We start from the raw sequence: 20,915 nt of genomic DNA on the forward strand, positions 1-20,915 counted from the left end.
GGTGATGGAATACTATTGTGCTAAAAGGAATAATAAACTGGAGGAATTCCAAGCAAATTGGAGAGACCTCCAGGAAGTGATGCAGAGCGAAAGGAGCAGAGCAAGGAGAACATTGTACACAGAGACTGATATACTGTGGTAAAATCGAATGTAATGGGCTCCTGTACCAGCAACAATGCAATGACCCAGGACAGCTCTGAGGGATTTATGGTAAAAATGCTACCCACGTTCAGAGGAAGGACTGCAGGAGAGGAAACATATAAGATAAACAATTGCTTGAATGCATGGGCTGAGGCGGACATGATTGGGGATGTGGACTCGAAACGACCACACCAATGTAACTAACAACAATTTGGAAATAGACTCTGAACAAGGACACATGTTACAACCAGTGGAAATGTGCGTTGGCCATGGTTGGGGGGAGAGCGGGGGGTGAAGGGGAAAGTAGGGGCATAAAGTATGTAAACAGGTTAAAAATGAATATTAATAAATGTTTAATAATTTGAAAAAAAAAAGATTTACCTTTCCCCATTTTATATTTTCTAGGTAGTGGGGGAAAATGTTGCAATTAATAAAATAAAGAATATTATTACTTGACCAACTTTAATGTCAGTAATAATAATAACACATAAAATAGTCAGATAGTGATTGGCACAAACACTATGTCAGACAACAGAATCTTATTCATGGACAGAATCTTATCCTTATTCAATCAAATTCTCCAGTGTTAACTTGAGCCTTAATCTAAGAAGCATCTTCCAAGCCTTTGCTAAGAATTCTTGACTTGTCTTAGAATTATTATAGCAGACACATTTTTAATGAATAATTTTTCCAATTAACAAGCATTTATTTTCTTTCCTTTCTACTTTTTTCATTTCACTGAAAAGAAAAACAATACTCTTATAATCAATATACTTAATCAGACAAAACAAAATCTCATATTAGCCAAGTCTGAAAATATGTCTCTTCATTTTGAGTCTATTACCTTACAGTCAGAAACTATAATCTAGAGGTTCTTAACATGGAATCCAGGAACTTGTTTGCATATATCTATGTATATAAATGCATGAAATAAACATATAATATAAATCACTAAATAAATATATTAACATTAAACAGTATTGTTTATATCAGTATATTTATGACATCACATATCATGAATATATTTCAATCATTAATATACTTCAACATAATTGATTTCCTTTGTATTTTGTTACAGTTTATTTTATACATTTAAAAACATTTTGAGGATGTTCCACAGGCTTTTTACAGACTGCTAAAGGGGTCTGACACTAAAAAGGTTAAGAATCACTTTTATAAACCAATAATCTTATTAAGCATTGATGCAAAATTTTTTAAGAATGGCAAAGAGGCTATAGTAACCATATCATAAATATTACATACTCTGACCAGGTTGGATTTCCATTAGGAGTTTAGGGTTGGTTCAATATTAAGGAAAACTATATACATAATAGCCCACATTAATAACAAGAATAATAAAATCATGATTATATCAATTGGTGCAGAAATAGGCATTTTTAACAAGCAGGGAAAAGAGCATGACTGGTAAAGGAATTTCTTCTTTTCAGGGATAGTTTTATAGCCTCAAATGGAAATATTTACTAAGAATTTCAGAGGAGAAGAATACAGATAATTGAGAACTAAGCATGTTAGCAAAAAACAAAAGAGAAAACATTTAGACTAATGATTGTTAATAATAATAAATTATGTAGTTTGCACTGCATTTTTCATTAAAAGGAATCTAGATGTGCCTTAAAAGTCTTGAGATTTTTCTATCCAAATACAGAAGTCCACATAGTAACAGAAAATGAATAAGCATTTGGCACTTATGATGCCATGTGCTTTACAAATATCTTATTTAATAATCTGGGGCATAATAAAAAACTAAATTTATCTTAATTTTTATATTCATTTCTTTGGTCGGATTAATGCAATGTATTTAAAAATATAAAAACATCAAAATAATTATCTTTTCTCTTATTTCATCCCATCCTGGTAATTACCATCCAGTAAGCCAGCAGTTATAGTTTCATATGTATAAGTCAGCAATTGTGCTTCACAATCATGTGGTTTATTTGGTTTTAATTTAGGGAGGGTAAATAAGAGCTTATGCTTATTAGATTTTAGTTTTGCTACTATTGCTTGTGCTTTAAATAACTATTAAAATAAAGATGAGTCATTTTTGAAAACTAGAGAACTCAGTCTTAGGACTATAACCAAAGACTCATACTGTAAACAATCTAAAAAAAATTATTCTCAAGTCTTTTCTTAGAATTAGCTATATGAAACATAAAATGATTGATGCTTTCATAGAGATCTCAGTTCCTTATGTCTCATTTCAGAGTTAGTTCTGGACCCCAGAAAAAAATTTAGCCATTTAAAAGCAAAATGGCAGAAGTTTAATTTCTGTTCCCAGTATGTCATTTATTACAACTTGCTTTCATATGCTGAGTAGAATATTCTGCTAATGTCTAGCAGACATTACTGTATTTCTCAGATCTCACCAAACACTCAAATTTTTATAAAAATGGATTTTTGAAAAGTATATTTGATGTTTGAGGGCATCTTGGATGTGTTTCTGAATTCATTTTTGGAAACAGTTAACTTCCAGGTCCATGTACTTAAGAGACTCAGATAAGTATGAGTTTTCTTATCAAGATCTTTTCTATTTATTTTTTACCTAGAGATTTGTGATTGCAGGGAACTTTAGATTATATCATTCTATTATGATTCCTATATTTCCGTTCTCATTATATATACACTCTGATTATGATTCTAAGGTATTTGCTCCCTTATTTGCTCAGCTCCCTGAATTTGGAGTGGTAGAATTCTTACCAAATTCCTTGTGATCCCTAATTGAGAATACTCAGAGACTGGATAACCTCCAAGGTATCTTTCCTCCACTTAGGCAAATTTAAAGGTACCTTCACATAGGCATATGTAAGGAGAGAGTGTTTTCCCTGGGGTAGATATAAGGCTGGTCTCTATATCTCAGGAGTTTGAACAGCCTACCTGCCTGTTCTCCACCCAGTACCTTTAGTTATTAAATTATAACACAAAAAAAGAGACAAGATGTCTCCTTTTTAAGTTGCAGAACAATTTAACCAAATTTAGTGGGTCTCACTATGTTACCTCATATATAAAGATGATAAGAGCCAAGGTCCTTTTATTGTAGTCTGTGCCTTCCAGAAAAATACCCATTACAGTGTAATTTTGCCATACATAAAGTGACTATGTTGTGTCCTACTTCAAATTTATATGGAACTTAGCAAATTTTTTAGTTTATAATCAAAGACTGCTTCATTGAATTCCTCACTAAAATTCAATATATTGTTCATTTTTACTTGGAAATATCTCTACTTGAAAGCAATCTTGGTCAGTAAAAACTGAATTAAATTTTGCTTTTGATTTTGAAACTGTTGAGCTTTTTAACAATCCATTAAATCACAATAGGTATATATAAAATAAGTGGTTTTTCTTTATTCACACTGCTGTTTTTTAAAGTCTTTCAAATAGAAAAAGTGCATAGCCCTGAAAGCAATGAAAGAAATGCAAGTTAAAAGCAAAATATAAGATGTTATTGTACACTTGTTATAATAACAAATTGAACAAAATCCAGTGTTGGTAGGGATATGGGAGAAACAAGCATGCTTATACATTGTTGATGGCACTATAAACTTGTTCCAATTTCAAAAGCACTTTCTCAAAATATGTAACAAAAAAACTAAAAATTGTTCCTCTCTTTTGACCTAGTCATTTCATTTTTATACAATATATTTATAGTTGTTCCATTTATAATAGTAGGAAGATAGAAAACAATGCAAGTCCCATAATGGAGTGCCTGAGGACACTGTTTTGCTATTATTATTAAAGATGAAACATTTGAACTATGCATGGAAATGCTTTTTGAGTTTCACAGAATAGGATAAAAATATAACACAATATTCACACACTTATATGGAAACTTGTGGCTACATTAAAATTCAGGAGAATATGTTTTTGTTTCTAATATATATTTCTCTTTTTCTCCTTCAGCATTTTTTGCCTAGATGGAAGTGTGAACAATTAATCAGACAAGGAGTACTAGAACATGTTCTGTCATGACAGTATTCTGAAATATTGGGAAATCCTTTTTAGTGTTGTGTTGAATTCACTACAAATGTCTCTCTGCCCTTTCCCTGCTTCATTATGATCCTAAAAAATTATAGATGGTTTTTTTTGTGGCTTAAAAAAAAAGAAAATTCTCACTTTTCTTCATGTGTATTTTTGACTCCTAATGCTAACAAAATATTGGAGTTTTCCTTTCTTAGCAATAAATAATATACCTTTTGAGAATGAGTTGTGACTGTTCTTTATTGCTACAGTACAATTGCTATAACACATTACCATACAATACTTTAAGAAAAAAAAAAAAGCAAAACTTAATTGAATTTGTATCCAATTAAAAAGGAGCTTAAGTTGTCAGCTTAAGCCAGTGAGTGATGGTGAACCTTTTAGAGATGGAGTGCCAGGCCCCCCCCCCAATTTCAGATATGTGTCTCTCTCCCACCTAACTTCACACAGGGGAGGGATAAAGCACAACCATTGGGCTGCTGGGCAGATGGGTGGGTGAAGTGAGGAATGTCCTTAGCCACTATAGAGAGGGGGAGGGGCGCCACTCAAGTGCTCTGCTCTCCTCCAGCTCTTCCCTGTGTAATCTCATTGGCTGCTGGGCGGAGGGGCAGGAGATGTTTAAAAAAATGGCATGGTGGAGAGGGGGAGGGGAGCAGCTCTGCACCTGTGCTAAAGGTTTGCCATCACTGGCCTAGGCAGTCTAATATAATTTCCCCTTAGGGCATTGTCAAAAATCAGTATCCAGTGGAAGCAAACTAGTATTTAAATGTCCCAGTAAAGTAGTTTTGGAACTCTTTAGGGACAAGGTTAACCTAGTAAGTTAGTTTCTTTAAAGATATGAAATTAATTTTCTCTTTTAATTATATACATCTAATTTACAAATCTATTTTCATGAGAATTGGTCATATCCATGATAGTCTAACTTTCATATTAGGGCTACTGTCCCATCTTTTAGCATGAAGGTAAAAACATTCAGATGTTGCCTATTAATTTCTTTTCTAAGTAAAGAAGCCAAAGCAGCAACAGCAGAAACGCGTGTCATTTTTAGACTCAGGATGTCACGTGACTGATCACTAGCTCTTACAACTTTGTAGGTTTCATATACAATCAAATCTTGGTACAGGACGGTTTGGGAACTTGTCAAATGTGCTATTCGACATATTTTGATGAGAAAAAATTGTCATGGTACTCGGCCTTTGCTTGGCACTTGATGAGCTTGGTAGAACTTGTTGATACTGTGATCTCAGGAAGCATATGCCCTCTTCAGCCCAAAGGAAGGATCACTTGTTAGGTCAGGAACAAAAAGAAGAGCTTGGCATGGAGGACCTGCAGTAACTTCAAAAGCAGCAGCAACAGCTAATGAGCTAATGAGTTTTCTTCAGGTGAGGAGGCAAAGGAGGATGGCCCCACTTCATCATTCAAGGAAATGCATGCAAAATGGGTACAACTACAAAATGTTGAAAACTCACCCCAATAAAGTCTTAAGGAGAATTGTCAATTTATTAAATGACCCCACTTTAGAGGAATTTTGAAACACAAGACAAAAACAAATATTAGTGGATAGATTTTTTTTGAAGTTTACACCTGGTGAGTCTCAAGCAGGGTTCAGTGGTGATACGGGACGGAAAAGAGAAAGAGAAAGGTAGTTGCCCACAGATATTATGGAAGCAGATTCCTCTTCCAGATAATTTCTCCTCACTATCCCTTTAGGCCATGAACTCTCAATACAGATTAAGTTAAAATTATTTAATCTAATAATTTTTATTTATCTCTATGTATTATTAATGTTTATTTAGTAAACTACTACATCATTCATATAATGCCTTATACAATCTGGATTTTCTGGGTTTCATGAACAGATTGATTCAATTTATATTATTTCTTATAGGAAAAATTCTTTTGGTACCCGATCTTTTTGGTATTCCCTCTGCCTTGTGGAACAAATTAGTGACAAATACCAAGGTACCAAGGTACCACTGAGGTTGAGAGTGCCTTCTATCCCAACTGTGCACAGTTCTTTGTTAAACTCACCCTTTCCATAAATGCCATTCCCAGTGACCATCCTCCCATTCTACCTCAATCATCCTCCTAGTCAGTCCCATATCAACCATTCTCTATGCACATCACAGACATCCCTATGAAACACTTTCACATTTTCTTTGAGTAATACAGATATACACAGGGAATATTTAAGGCCAATCCTTTAGTCAACTTTGTGGACTAAAGATGACTATGCATGTTGTTCTGTTGTTTAATTTTAGCACGGCTGCTTTTTTATTAAACATGGCCACATGTAACATCTTTTGCCTGGAGATTCTTCCCATAGCATTTATAATTTCTTAAACCAGTTTCTGCCATATCAATAATGTGTAGAACTTTGAAAAGGATAAATTACTTTTGAAATAATTTTAACTATGATTCTAGTCTGCATTTGGCTCCTCTCCCTCTCCATTTATATAGCACCTGCCACATTCCCTTGAATATTTGTAATGCTAATATCATTGGGAGTAGGTGGGGAGAAGACGGAGAGGGTTTCAGTAGCTTTCTAAGAGAATCCAAAGGGCTTAGATGTGCAAATTTTACTTTCAAATTTTTTTTTTTTTTAGAAAAGGCAATTCTTGATGAAGTTTGGAACCCAAAATAATGAATTGATGCTTTTATCATCACCTAAACTTAGACCTTGCTTAAAATCACTGGCTCTGGTTCATCTTACTTTTTAGTTTCCTATCTCCATCGAAGGAGTGCCCCCTCACATATGTGGTTGACAGTGTCAAGTTTGTTGTCCATATCACAAGGACATGGCATAATCTTTTTTTAATTTTAAACCCTTAACTTCTGTGTATTGACTTATAGGTGGAAGAGTGGTAAGGGTAGGCAATGGGGGTCAAGTGACTTGCCCAGGGTCACACAGCTGGGAAGGGTCTGAGGTCGGATTTGAACCTAGGACCTCCCGTCTCTAGGCCTGGCTCTCACTCCACTGAGCTACCCAGCTGCCCCCGACATGGCATAATTTAAAGAATGTTATTCCTAAAATCAGGAGAAATCAAAGAGTTCAATTTCCTCCTCTGATACTAGCTTTTTAAACATTAGCAAGGCAATTCTTTGAACCTGTATATGAATACAATGGAGACAACACCTGTAATGAATTACCTTTGTTGACTTAGAAAAAAACAGAACTATTAAATAGTTAGAAAAGCCACTCTTTTAATCAAGGACAGAGGTAACAGGGCTGAGTAGCCCATGCAGAGTCCAAGGATTGAACACCTAATGCTCTGGGCCCTGACCCCTGGGAGTGACACCGTGCTAGATGATGACTCCAAGGAACAAAAGAAATTGGGGAACCTATATACCATTTGGGAAGATCCAGGGGCAGGGAAAGATGACTGACATTACCATAGCTACAAGGAAATGGGAGTGTGCAAACTATACAGACAAGATACACTCCAGCTTGGGAAAGGAATAGGGTCTAAGAGAAGGGGCTACTCACAATGGATACTAAAGGCTGGTCCCTGCCCAGGTGTGCCTTCCTGGGAAAGGGTCTTTGATGAGATGGGGAAGACTACCCAAGACAAAAGGATATTTAGCATATGTCTAGCTCCACCTAACTAGGATTGTCTTTCACCCTAGGGGAGGTCCATTATTCAATCTGGAACTGCTAGCCTAAGATTCCCTTCAGGGTGGATTCTCAAGAAACTGGGAACTAGTACAAGTTTTGGGGTCTCCAACTCACAAGCTAATCCTAAAACATGGGGCTCATTAGATCCCACCAGGCCACAAGTTTGGGGTCTCTAGATTCCACGTCAACACCTTCATATCATACCCAAAAAATATACTTCATGAGAGGGAATATAAAGAGTAGACTAAAAACTATATAGACATTTTACTATAATGTGAAAGTTTTTAACCTGGAGTCTGTGAATTTGATTTCTCAAGTATTTTGAAAATTATTTCAGTGGAATTGGTTTCCTTTGTGGTTCTATGTGTTTTGTTTTATATAGTTTAAAACATAATTCCGAGGAGCTCACAGGCTTTATTAAACTGCCAAAAAGACAAAAAAAAAAAAAATGAAAAGCTTAAAAAACCATGATACAGTGGAAAGATCACCAAGTTTGGAGTTGGAAGACCTGAATTAAAGTCCCATCTCTGCCACTATGTGGCTGAATTTTCTCAATTTTAAGTCAAGGGTGTCTGGACTAATCCCTAAAGGTCTTCATGATCTTAGCTTGGGGAACCTAGAGAGAAGCTAATCAATAACTCCCAGAATTGAGACACTGTGTGATTAGCATTTGAAGGGATACCAAATGGTATGTTTATTTTTATGATGGTAACATAGTCAGAGAAAGTGAAGAGGTATGTTACAGAAGAGAGACTTGATCTAATATCTTGAGTATGCAGATGTGTGATAGGTGAATGGAAGTTGTGTTCTGCTTTTTAAGCAGAGGGTTTTGAGGGAAAAAGAGAGAGGCAGAAGGAGAGAGGAGAGATGAAAGAGAAGAGATAGAGAAGTGAAAGAGAAGAGATAGATGTTCTACTCTTATAATTGGATCCTTGACCTAGGGATAATTTCTAAAATTAATGTATGTGGTGTTGGAAAAATCACAAATGATTCTGGAATTTCTCTGGAAAGTTACTCTGAAGAGATTCCTGTATGGCCTTGTCTTAGTCCTTCAGATGGCCCAGGTCCAGGAGATGATACAGCCCTGATTTATATTTACTATGGAGCTACTCAACCCAGCACTCCTGTTCCTTAATTCAGGTTTTGTGACTAAAGTGTGATATGTTAATTATTGCCAAAATATGTAAGAATAACTGAGTGATCAGCCTGGTAGGGATGCGAAAGGCTTGTTTGAGGGTATGGAAATTGTTTCCAGACTGCTGCTTAGCAGAATTTCTCTGAGCTGTAATGGGTACGACTTGTCTTTTAAGGAAGCAGAAGTCTTCTGGGATCCAATGGGGATGTAGTATGCAAAAGACAGAGAATGTTCTGTGATGGTTTGAGAGGCAATTCTAGGGCTCAACCTGGACTGGACCTCTTCTGACCATCTAGGCTACTAATCCTTGAGTGACACAACAATGGCATGAGCCAGTGACAGCTTTGGCCTGTCCATGGAGCCCCCTCACTAAATGTCCCTTGGGAAGTGAGGAAATACTTCCCTTCTCTGCCTTCCCTTTTGGAGCAAGTTCCCATAATCAGCACTTAATGCAAATTGTAAAATTAATGTTTCCATCTCCCCAAACAACCTATTAGGTTAATAATTGAAAATTATCAAATTGTTAGGGAACACACTTTGAGAAGTAGGTGAAGTTTAGTGATAGATGACTTGTAGCTTGCAGCCTTAATTTACCACAACTGAAGTTTGGATCTTGAGCTTGGAAATATAACCCAAAGCTTTCTGGATTTCCTCCAGAATCTGGGATAAACAAATTTATCTGTAAAATATTGTTATTCAAGTATTTATAGATGCCATATTAATGTGAGCTTTGCAAAAGGATATTCTTTAACAGAAACATCACATACCATTTCTGCAAACAACTTAGGAACCAAATTTCCTACAAGGATCAATTCCTGTCAGAGGATGATTTCTGGAGATAAAATCTGTTAGCTAAGATACCCAAATGTTAATGTTTAATATCAGTTTCTATTGTGGTAATTCTCTCTTTATATCCGGTGTTCTAGTTTTTGCCCTAGTCCTAGGTCCTATCCTTCTGCTTTAGGGACAGATGCTCCCCCTTGTGACCTGTCTGCCAGTCTAGGGAAACAGCCTCTGGTCTCCCAGCCTTCAGAACCCTGGCATTCACTGCAGAGATGCCCCTGAAGACCCTGTGCCCACAGCTCCTCCTCCTCCTCCTCCTCTCAGGGATTCTATGCCCCATATCAGCTTGAAGAAGCTATAGAAGAGGCCCTTTTCCCTTAGATATTTGGAGGAGGGGGGAGATAGCATGGGACATTGTGGGACATTGTATCCCAGAGACAGCATAGAACCAGATATCCATGGTTTTGTACACATTGATATAAAAACTATACATTTTTACATATAATACAACTTCCAGTGTAAAGACAAAATTCAAGGGCAGAAGACCGCATTTAAAATAAATAGCATTATGACCTGAGCCCATAGACCTTTGTGCAATCTAGGCAGTACCCCCATAGTGAAAAGTTTTTCAGGCAAACCACAGGCAGGAAAATTTCTTTGCTCCTACTATGTACCCTTACCTGCCTAAATAGACTAGTGACCTTTGTCAAAGATCATATCAACACTGTACAGCTTATGGTCCTTCGGCAACAATACTGGACCATTCTCCCTGCACCTTCTGTCTATGATGACACAGATATTTAAGAAAGATATATTATCCAACTCCAGAAGTGGGGAATGTGGAACCTAGAGAGTCATAATTAAAAATCCAGATCCCTGTATAACATTATAGTGAAACAGGCTTGTCTGTAGGAATTCCTAGCTTATAGACCTTTGGTTTCCAGACCTCTCCCCCTTAGCTGAAGGAATTCCTACCTTCCAGACCTCTCCCTCTATCCTGTCCCCTGCTGCCTACAGACACCCCCCCCACCCTGTCCCCTGTGGACTACTACCCCTTAAAAAACCCAGCTCGGCACAGCTTGGGGTCCCACATCAGCCTTTCCATGTGAGACCTTGGCTTAAACTAAAATAATAGTCCCTTTGCATTTTGCATTGTTTTGGGATTGACACTCCGGGCACTTCAAGCTCTTCATGATCCTATCGTCTTAAATCTGCAAAATGGCCAGATTCTAAAGTCTGGTTGCTGTAGTGTGACTGAAGTTCTCAAATATACTTCCTACATAGGCTAGACACTAAGGCAATTCACTCTTTGCAAGTAAAATTCCTTGTGAGAAAACCTTATGAAAGGGCTAAAGGAAAATGGGTCTACCAGTGGACTGTTGGTATTGATCTGAAACTGCCCCAAAAGTACAAAAATATGCGTGTAGCTTGATCTAGACACACACACACACACACACACACACAAGCCTATAAATCAAGAAATCAAAGGAGGAAGAAAAATACAGATTGTTTCAGCAGCTCTTTTTGTGGTAGTCTGTCAGGCAAGTCTTAATCCTCAGCAAACAATTGAATTCCCCTTCAATGAGGAAAAGCCAAGCCCAGGCAAGGGGCATGAATTTTAGTGAAATGACTGAGACTTTTTTCATAGTGGTCCAAAGTTGGAAACTAAAGAGGTATTTTCCTATTGGGAAATGGCTAAATTAATGTGGCATATGAAGGCAATGAAGCATTATTGTGCCATAAGAAATGACAAAATGAATGTTTCTAGAAGAAACCAGGGAGACTTCTCTGATCTGATGCAAAATGAAGTGAGCAGAAATAGAACAGTTTATATAATAACATTGTTCTGAAAAACAACTTTGAAGACTTTAGAACACTGAACAACACAATGATAAACCACAAGTCCAAAAGGATGGAGATGAAACACCAATCTCTGCCAGAGAGGTGATAAATTTAACATTCAAAGATATTCATTTTCTGATGTAGCTAATGTGAGATTTCTTTTGTTGGCTTATGCATGTATGTAAGATTTTCAGGTTAAAAAAAAATTAGTGAAATTGTTCATAAAAACCCACAATAAAAAAGGGGGGGATTGGAGGGAGACCCTCTTATGTCTTCCAGGAGTTAATGAACTAAAGAGCTTGGCCACTTTAACCTTGAATTCCCTTTTTTACTAAATTTTTGGTCTACCCTACTTCTGAAATGCTTTCCTGAGTTCAAATGTGGCCTCAGACAATTACTAGCAGTGTAAAATTAGGAAAGTCATTTCATCTCTCCCTCAGTTTCCTTAACTATAAAATGGAGATAATAGCGCCTACTTTCCGTGATTTCTGTGAGAATCAAATGTGATAATATCTGTGACGTGCTTATTATCATGTGCTCAGCAAATGGTAAGTACAATAGATATACTAATTATTCTTTTGAAAAAGAAAATTCACAAACATTCAAACATTGTCAACATTTTTAATATTAAAACTTCTTATTGCAAATGTACCAAAGCAATTTCACTGCTATACATTTAGATAAACCAGATATCCATGGTTTTGTACACATTGATATAAAAACTATACATTTTTACATATAATACAACTTCCAGTGTAAAGACAAAATTCAAGGGCAGAAGACCGCATTTAAAATAAATAGCATTATGACCTGAGCCCATAGACCTTTGTGCAATCTAGGCAGTTCCCTTATTATAGGGAAGCTTGCTAAAAGAGGGAATTCACAAATAAAGAGCTGTATGTTGTCTAGTGAACAGTGAAAGTGCCCTTTGCACAGTTTTTACATGAGTACAAAATTTAAAATGTCCTGAGTCAAAAGAAATAACTATGGAATAATAAATCATTCTAAAAACGGGCAAGGCAATGATTTTCTGCCCATCTGGCCTAGCAAGACCAAAGGAAAGATTTTGCATTAATTGAAATATGTTTTATTGCTTTTCCCATCCATGCATCTCTCCCTGAGGAAACCACCCTACCCTCTCTCACCTAATAAGAAGTTAGACTTTGTTGAGGGACAGATAGGGAAGTTGTCCTAGGAAGGCTAACCAAGGTCAGTGGAAGCCTTATGCTCTTGATGAACAAATGGCAGTCAATCTATCCCAATATCCTAATCCTTTTTCTGCATGATGAGACATTGTCTGGTTCTTCATTACTAGCAAGATTCTCAGAAACGTGACATTCTATAGCCTCTCACAATGATTTTTTTAAAAGCTTTTTTACACCGAGAGAGAAGCTGGAGTGATTTTGTTTATTAATTTATTGAGAGCTATAATCTTTTCCTCCAAGACGAAATTCTTTTTCTCGGCACCTTTCTGTTTCTGTTCAGTAATCTGGAGAGCTTTCATCAGGTGAGCATTTTCTACATACAGGTCTTTTAGCAGCAAATCAGATTTTGCATTCTTTGCAAACTAGGGAAAAAAGCAACATATATTACTTGATTTGTTGTTCCATTCTATGACCTCCATTAGCAATATTTAGCACATGTTTGATCAATGAATGTCATACTAAATAACACTATTTTCACCTTAAATATATTGTAATTGTGATCCATAACTATAAAAAACACTGACTTATGAGTGTTTTTCCCTCATTCGTAGTCAAAATGATGGCTCTCAAACTACACAATGTGTAAAAACTAGAAAACAATTGTGGTTTTTCACGTTTTTTAAAAAATAAGGACAAGCATCCAGCGAGGCATGCCTGCATCAAAGAAGGTGCTGTGCTCTATAAGTAAAACATGAAAATAACAGTTGTATCGGCTCAAAAGAAACATGAGCTGCACAAATTTAAAGACATCTCCTCCCCAAAGGTTCAAACAGACCATTTGTACCCAACTTACAGTAGAGCCTTCTGAACTCGTGCTGGCCTGATCAGCCAGTCAGTCACTCTGTGCATTGACCTGGACTCTTTGAGTATAGAGGAGAACGATAACAATATGGTTTTGTCATAGACCAGACAGATCGTGATTGGGATCTGCAATGTTTCCCATGCTGATGAAATCACAGACTCTCTGAATATTTATATATTTCTTTTGTCATCAACTAATAAGTGTTTAGCCACAGAGCCATAACTTTCCTAGAAGTAGAATGCACTTAAGATACCATCTTTTGTCATTTTTAAATGAGTACACCATGGCCACAAGAGATGAAATATCTTGTTCACATCTTGGATCCAGGTCTCCAGATTTCCAGTCCATTACTCTTTTCTCAGAGCCCATATTGAATGTCTAGGATACATATGCTGGGTAAGGAAAGAGACTGTTTGAACTAAAAAATGAGTCCTTAGCCACCAAGAGACGCTCTCTAGCATAGTCTCAGGCTCAGCCACTCCCAATGACCACTGTTCTCCCTGCACTGTAAGCTATAGCAGTTTCTTCTCTAAGGTAGTGAAGTTCATATCTCATTTGAAAAAATATTCAGAAAAAAAGGATTATGGAAATGCTTAAAGCTAGGATCACTTACTTGCTCTTTCAACTGTTCTACTTTTTCTTGCAACAGTATTTCCATGTTTTTCAAATTCATTTCTACCTCTTCCACCCTCTCTTCCATATTTTTAAGCCTTTCTTCATGATGTTCCTGTCAGAAAAGTTTGCAAATCACCGTTTTAAATTCAGAGTAGAATGTCATTGTTTGCATACTTCAAATTACCAAGTAAATCTTGAGTATGAGTTATACGTCCATATTAAAATACAGGTTAGAAACTATATGCAGTAATGCTTTAGAAAGATATTGCTGTGCCATAAAAAATGATGAACAGGATGGGTTTAGAAAAACCTGAAAAGACTTATATGAACTAATAAAAAGTGAAGTGAGCAGAAGCAGGAGACAAGTGTATACAGTAACAGAAATATTATATGATGATAGACTGTGAAGGACTAAACCATTATCAGCAAAGCAAGTCTCTCCACAGCCAAAGCAGGAATCATTGGAGACTGAGCACAGATCAAAGCATATTATCTTCCACTTTATTTCCTTCATGATATTTTTATTGTGCGTGTGATATGTGTCTAATATCATGACATGAGCAATATGGAAATATGTACTTCATGAAAGTACAGATATAACCTATATCAGAATATTTGCTGCCTTGATTTGGGAGGTGGAAATCCAAATCCTAAAATGTAAGAAAACAATTGTCAAAAATGGTTTCTACATGTAACTGAATAAATTAATTAAAAAAAAAAGATTAAAAATGATGTTGCATGCCAACATACCTTTTGAAACCTAAAAAAATGGGCCAATATACCATGGATAGAGAGCTAGCACAAAGGTTCAAGTCCCACTTCTGACACATACTGGCTGTATGACCTAGGGCAATTCATTAAATCTAGGTACCTACCTACCTACCTAGTTACCTACCTATCTTGCTTCATTCCTTCCTTCCTTTCCTTTCTTCCTCTCTCCTTCCTTCCTTCCCTCACTCCATTTTTTCTTTCAAATTTTCAAGTATCTTCCTCCTTCTTTTACCTCCCTACAATTAGAGAAGGCATCATTGGACAAAAAGATATACATACATGTGTATGTATACAGATAGATATAGGCAACTTTCTAAGTTGGTAAGATGAAGAAAGAGTAGAAAGATGCATCGTCGGAGGGCTTCTTCTCATCCAGGAATTCCCTATACAATAATTCCAGTCTGCCCCAATTCCATTGATTAGCAATAATTACTTGCAGCCTAACATTTGTTTCATTCTTCTTTCTCTTTGTAATTTATATTATAAAGCACTGGTCTTGGAGTCAGGAAGATTCACCTTAACTCTGTATGCATCAGTATCCTCATCTGTAAGATGAGCAGGAGAAGGAAATGACAAACCTCTCCAGTTTCTTTCCCAACTCAAAACTGGGGTCACAAAGTGTCATTCATGACTGAAACAAGTGAACAACAAAATTTAGAACCTGCTCATATTTCAAGACCCATCTCAAACCTCTCTTTCATGAAGCCTTTTAAAACTTCTGATAGATTCCAACTATCTCTATCTCTTCTAAACTAAAGATAGTACTTACCATGGGTACCATTCATTCAGCAAGCATGTAATGCCCCAAAACATTTCTTGTATTTTTCTTAATTGCTATTTATCACTTACTGTTACATAGCATTTGCCTATATCCAAAAGGAAGGAAGTAGGGAAGGGATAGTTTTGTTTCACTGTCTGCCACATATCCAAAATAAAGTTTTCAATTCTGCTCATATTTCAGAAAGGACTTTGAGAAGCTGAAGTGTAGCTAGAGAAGACAGACATCATGGCGAGGGCGCTCAAGGAAGTGCCATAAAAGAATTTACTCAAAGAATGGGGATTTTTTTTTTAATCAAAGAAAAGACAACTCAGTGAAAGTTATCTCCCTCAAAACCGTTGGAAGGTGAGTCCAGAACGACTGCTATTTTTAAATATTTGACAAAAGTATCATGTAGAAATGACTTCTACTTGGCCCCAGAGGACAGATTTAGATCAAATGCTCCATCTTCCTTGAAGTCTCCTCTTCCTTTGAACTCTTTGTACATTTTCACATATGATGTGGCATTATGATTATAGAGGCAGCGTGAAAGAGGGGGTAGAGTATGGCTTCTTCAAAGTCAAAAATGTTTACGATATACAATCTTTAAGGAATTCCAGCACTGGAACATCCCATTACTGATAACGTGATGATGATTACTGTGATGAGATCACAGATCCTAAAGTATCTGTGTACATTATTATATGTCCTAAATTGTAAACTGTTTATAAGCAGAGGCCACATCTTATTCATTTTTCACACAGAAACTACCATGGTGTCCCACATACATAAGTTGCTTAACAGTATGTGTTTGCAGAATGGATAAATGAATCTTAAATGTTTGAACTTCTCTCCAATTGTCCATTTTTTGTCCCACAAATAAATTCACGAAATTAAACAGAAGCAAAATTCATTTCTTTAAGATGCCAGAATAGCATGCCAGCCAACTCATATTTTCTAAGTGTTCTCTTATCTACTTTATGCCAAAAGCTATTTTTGACAATAGCTATTTATGGTTTTCATAACTTCCTAACTGTCCAAATTTCTGTCCATCATTTTAAGTTATAAAAGACAGATTTTAAAAAGGAGCTCAATATCTCACACATTTTAGAGTTATCTATAATTTAATTTCCTGCCTCATTTATTAGCAAACATTTTCGCCTTTAACTTTTGCCTAAGACGTTTTAAGGAGGAAATAAATTTATTTCTCTTTGCTCAGAAAAACTATTTTATCTTGGTCTTTTCTTTGCAAGCTTCCATTACTCACCGTAACAGATAGATTCATTTGGTTTTGTTGTGTACTTTTCTATCTCCAATATACATATTTGTTTCCTGCAAGCCATGTTCAGTATAAGTAGATATAACATGTGGTTGGTTTATGATGGATTCATTTGCTTCATTTTCTCTATTGTAGCTCATGCTCAGACATAGGTAAGGACATACCTGTTTCTTAAAGTGCTATTGAGATTACATGGCCTTCCTTATCTATCTTTTCAAATATAAACTAATTTTTGTACTTGGAAATGCTATTTTACAACTGACCCAAATCTAATATATTGCAGAGTTAGTCCATTTCCTGTCACATCTAAACCATAAATGCAAAAATGTAAATATTTCCTTTCCCTTTATTATTCCATTCATGACCACAAGGAAAATTTACAATGAGAGAAGAAAGGAGGGAGATTAATTTCTATGTCACTGACACCTCACCTAGTTCCACCCAAATCTACCCTATCTGGAATCCTCCACCTCAATAGAAAAAGACTTAACATTTAGGTTTAGGATATTTGAACAATTACTAAAACCTTCAGCAAATGGAAGGAAAAAAGACTCAACTCTGAGTTTTTCTAAGGATCTTTAGCAAATATGAAATCTTAAACGTAATTATTTGTAGCTATATTCTCTCCACTAAGACAGCCCCTCTAAAAATCACCCCAGAAAACCCAGCACTTTTAGGGAAGCATTCAGAACTCAATCCAATTATGGGCTGGACTTCTAAATAGTATTAAAAATTCATCTCTCAAATTAAGCCAGAATTAAAAGAATTTCTTTTAATTTTATCATTTCTATTGGTCTCCTCTCTCTGTATTGCTCTCTTTCTCCATATACATTTTCAAGTTAATTTTAATTAGTTCTACTTTAATTATGGTACCATCAATACCTTTATTAAACTTGTGGTTTTTCCTTACTAGAGGTCATTTTTGTTAGTTGACTATTTCATTGAAGTAATTGTCTTTTCTCCCATCTTCTTTCCTCATCTCAGATTTCCAACTCTTGCTTTATTTTTTGTTTTGTTTTGTTTTTTAAACCCTTAACTTCTGTGTATTGGCTCATAGGTGGAAGAGTGGTAAGGGTGGGCAATGTGGGTCAAGTGACTTGCCCAGGGTCACACAGCTGGGAAGTGTCTGAGGCCGGATTCAAACCTGGGACCTCCCATCTCTAGGCCTGACTCTCAATCCACTGAGCTATCCAGCTGTCCCCCTTGCTTTATTTTTTTTTTATAATTTTTTTTTAAACCCTTAACTTCTGTGTATTGATTTATAGGTGGAAGATTGGTAAGGGTAGGCAATGGGGGTCAAGTGACTTGCCCAGGGTCACACAGCTGGGAAGTGTCTGAGGCCAGATTTGAACCTAGGACATCCTGTCTCTAGGCCTGGCTCTCAATCCACTGAGCTACCCAGCTGCCCCTTTCTTATATCAGTTAGCTTCTTTGATTCCTTTTCCCATTTCTGGAGATCCCTAGGATATTGATTTCTTTATTAAAGGCAGTAACTAGCTTTCTCTTTTTATAGAAGTTTTCTAGCATCATAGCCCTATAGGATTCATTCTGATCTGGGAAAGAATTTAACAATCACAACAGTGGTTCTGATCACAAGAATCAAGTGGTAAAAGATAAATTGGTGAAAAGGCTTTGTGAGACAAAGGTCCCTAAAAGTTTTGTTTGTTTTTAAAATGAGAAGACATTAGGTATATGCTGTGTTTTTCATAAAGACTCATGGAAATTCATGTGCAAGTTAATTAAAATAAATCTTATTTCTACACTAGTTGGCCTAGTAGAGAGTTCTAATTTAGAAGCATCTTGGTTTTGAAAAAAAAATCATGCATTTTAATGGATATGCTACATAGATATAATGTTACCTTCTAAGCTATTCTTTGAATGACCTTTAGAGGGAAAAGCCTACTGTGATTAATTTTTAGTAATGAGGCCTTAAGGGAATAAACAAAACATAAGCAAGCATAGCTACAGTAACTTCCATTTCATTTGGTTTAGATATCGCTGTCCCTCCAAAATTTTTATTTTAATGGCAAATGTAGTTGGGGTTTTGCTTATCTGGATAATTGAACAATAAGCCAAAATATACCTTCCACTATCAGCAACCTGACTTTCAGATGGACATCTTGAAACTTGTTTCAGAAATAAGCTACAGAATCCTGAGTACATAATGCCTCACATCAGCATTCCCTACTTACCTTCTGGCTCGCCAGTTGTCTACTCGCCTGCTCTGCATGGAATTTAAAATCCGCTCGGAGATGCTGAACCATCTGCTGTTCTTCTGCCAGGGCGTTCTGTAACTCAGTCACATAATCCCGAGGCACCAAATGGCACATCTGCTCCTTCACTTGAAGCATCTCTTCTGTGTGTTGGGACTGGGCCAGTTTCAACCTTGCCTTGGCTTCTAGTAACTATATCCCAATAGAAAAGGCAAAAACAGTTTAGTCATTATGGGAAACAGATGCAAAGAGGTCTTTGGTAGGCTGGGAAAGTAAAGAATGAGAGATAGCAATAATGACACCAAAGAAAAAGAACATCAAACCACAAAAGTTAGAAGAGATGGTAGGAATTCTTTGAGGTCTTAGAGTAATAATAATTCACATTTATTGAGTGCTTTAAAATTTACAAATGTTCCACCATCCAAATAAAAGTATTTAAAAAGCATTAATCAACCAGAACTCTTGGTCCTATATACAGAATGAAAAACGAATCACTGTAGGATCCTAAAGCATTTCTGAATCATCTATGAAGGCTTATGGTAAAGTCAATAGTTTTTGTTTTAAATGTATCTCATTGTATTTTAGTCCTTTGAAAATCGGGGCAGCTATGTGATGAATGAATAGAGAGCACTGGATCTGGATTTAGGAAGATCTGAGTTCAAATATAGGCTTGATAGCTATGTGACCTTAGGCAAGTCATTGTTACTTAATCTCTATTTGCTTCAGTTTCTTCATCTCTAAAATGAGTAGTAATATTGATATATAAAATCTATGAATATATATTATATGCATTCATACATGAATATGTATGAAGGCATACAAAAGATATAAATATATTTATTTAAATATAAATGATAATAGCACCTACTTCCCAGTGTTGTGGGAAGGATAAAATGAGATAATAATTGCAAAGTGCTTAGCAAAATGCCTAACACAAAGCAGGCACTATATAAATGACAATTATTATTATTATAGACAAAACAATATGTACATTATATGTTAATATAGGTTATAGTATTATATTATAGACATTAGCTTGATTAATCAGAACCCTGGACTAGTTTCTATTTCCCAAATGATACGGAATTCATTATATTTTCACTCAAAACTTTACCATGAAAAGAAATAAAGCTTTCTGACATTATTACACAAACTGAGAACTGAGAAGAAATGAAAAGATGAGCTCTCCTGTGGAAACTCCAGAAAGGCACTCATTCAACTGCTCTCATTCAGTTTTTTCCCTGAAGTTCTCAGGATTAACTAGCATTGATTAAGTCCCTCCAGCACCATGCTAAGTGCTAGCCACATCTCTACTACTAAGAATTTTCTCTGCACAGTGCAGAGACTGTTAGATTCTTCTCCGAACAAAGTCAACTCTTGGCTTCCATCATTGGGAACTTTTTAGTGATAAATGTGAATATGACACCAAAATGTTATCAAGCCTCCTTCAAAAGAGATAACAGCTAGTTTGAAAGTCTCAAGGCCTCAACTGCCTTTTGGCCCCATATCCCCTTCAAATCTTTTGTTCATACCTGAATGCCCTTTATGTGGGGATACTTGGGACTCGGTTTACAATGGTGACAATCATGACTCTAGAAGATAAATGATGAAGCATGCCTCCCACCTCTTGGGAGAGAGGGGAGGCAATAGATGCAGAATGAGACATATAATTCCATTATAGTAACTATAAAAATACATGTGTTTTGAGTGACTGCACTTTTGTTATGAGAGGGCTCTCATTTATTTGTTTATTTGTTGCTGAG

General features: G+C 36.1%; 2 protein-coding genes across 2 annotated transcripts in view; one reads left to right on the forward strand and one right to left on the reverse strand.

Moving 5' to 3' along the window:
* The window catches only part of GINS1 (GINS complex subunit 1), a 24,965-nt gene extending 20,437 nt beyond the window's left edge, over nt 1-4,528 (forward strand). The window contains exon 7 of the mRNA XM_044660769.1: nt 4,057-4,528. Within this exon, the coding sequence (XP_044516704.1) occupies nt 4,057-4,125 (69 nt within the window). The 3' untranslated portion in view covers nt 4,126-4,528. The remainder of the gene's footprint in view (nt 1-4,056) is intronic.
* Nucleotides 4,529-12,117: 7,589 nt separating this feature from the next.
* Nucleotides 12,118-20,915, reverse strand: part of NINL (ninein like) — a 176,728-nt gene continuing 167,930 nt past the window's right edge. Inside the window, exons 24-26 of the mRNA XM_044663444.1 lie at nt 19,132-19,344; nt 14,131-14,244; nt 12,118-13,077 (exon numbers count right to left, since the gene is read on the reverse strand). Coding sequence (XP_044519379.1) covers nt 12,886-13,077; nt 14,131-14,244; nt 19,132-19,344 — 519 coding nt within the window. The 3' untranslated portion in view covers nt 12,118-12,885. The remainder of the gene's footprint in view (nt 13,078-14,130; nt 14,245-19,131; nt 19,345-20,915) is intronic.

This window comes from Gracilinanus agilis, chromosome 2 (assembly GCF_016433145.1).
Source record: "Gracilinanus agilis isolate LMUSP501 chromosome 2, AgileGrace, whole genome shotgun sequence".
Lineage (NCBI taxonomy): Eukaryota > Metazoa > Chordata > Mammalia > Didelphimorphia > Didelphidae > Gracilinanus > Gracilinanus agilis.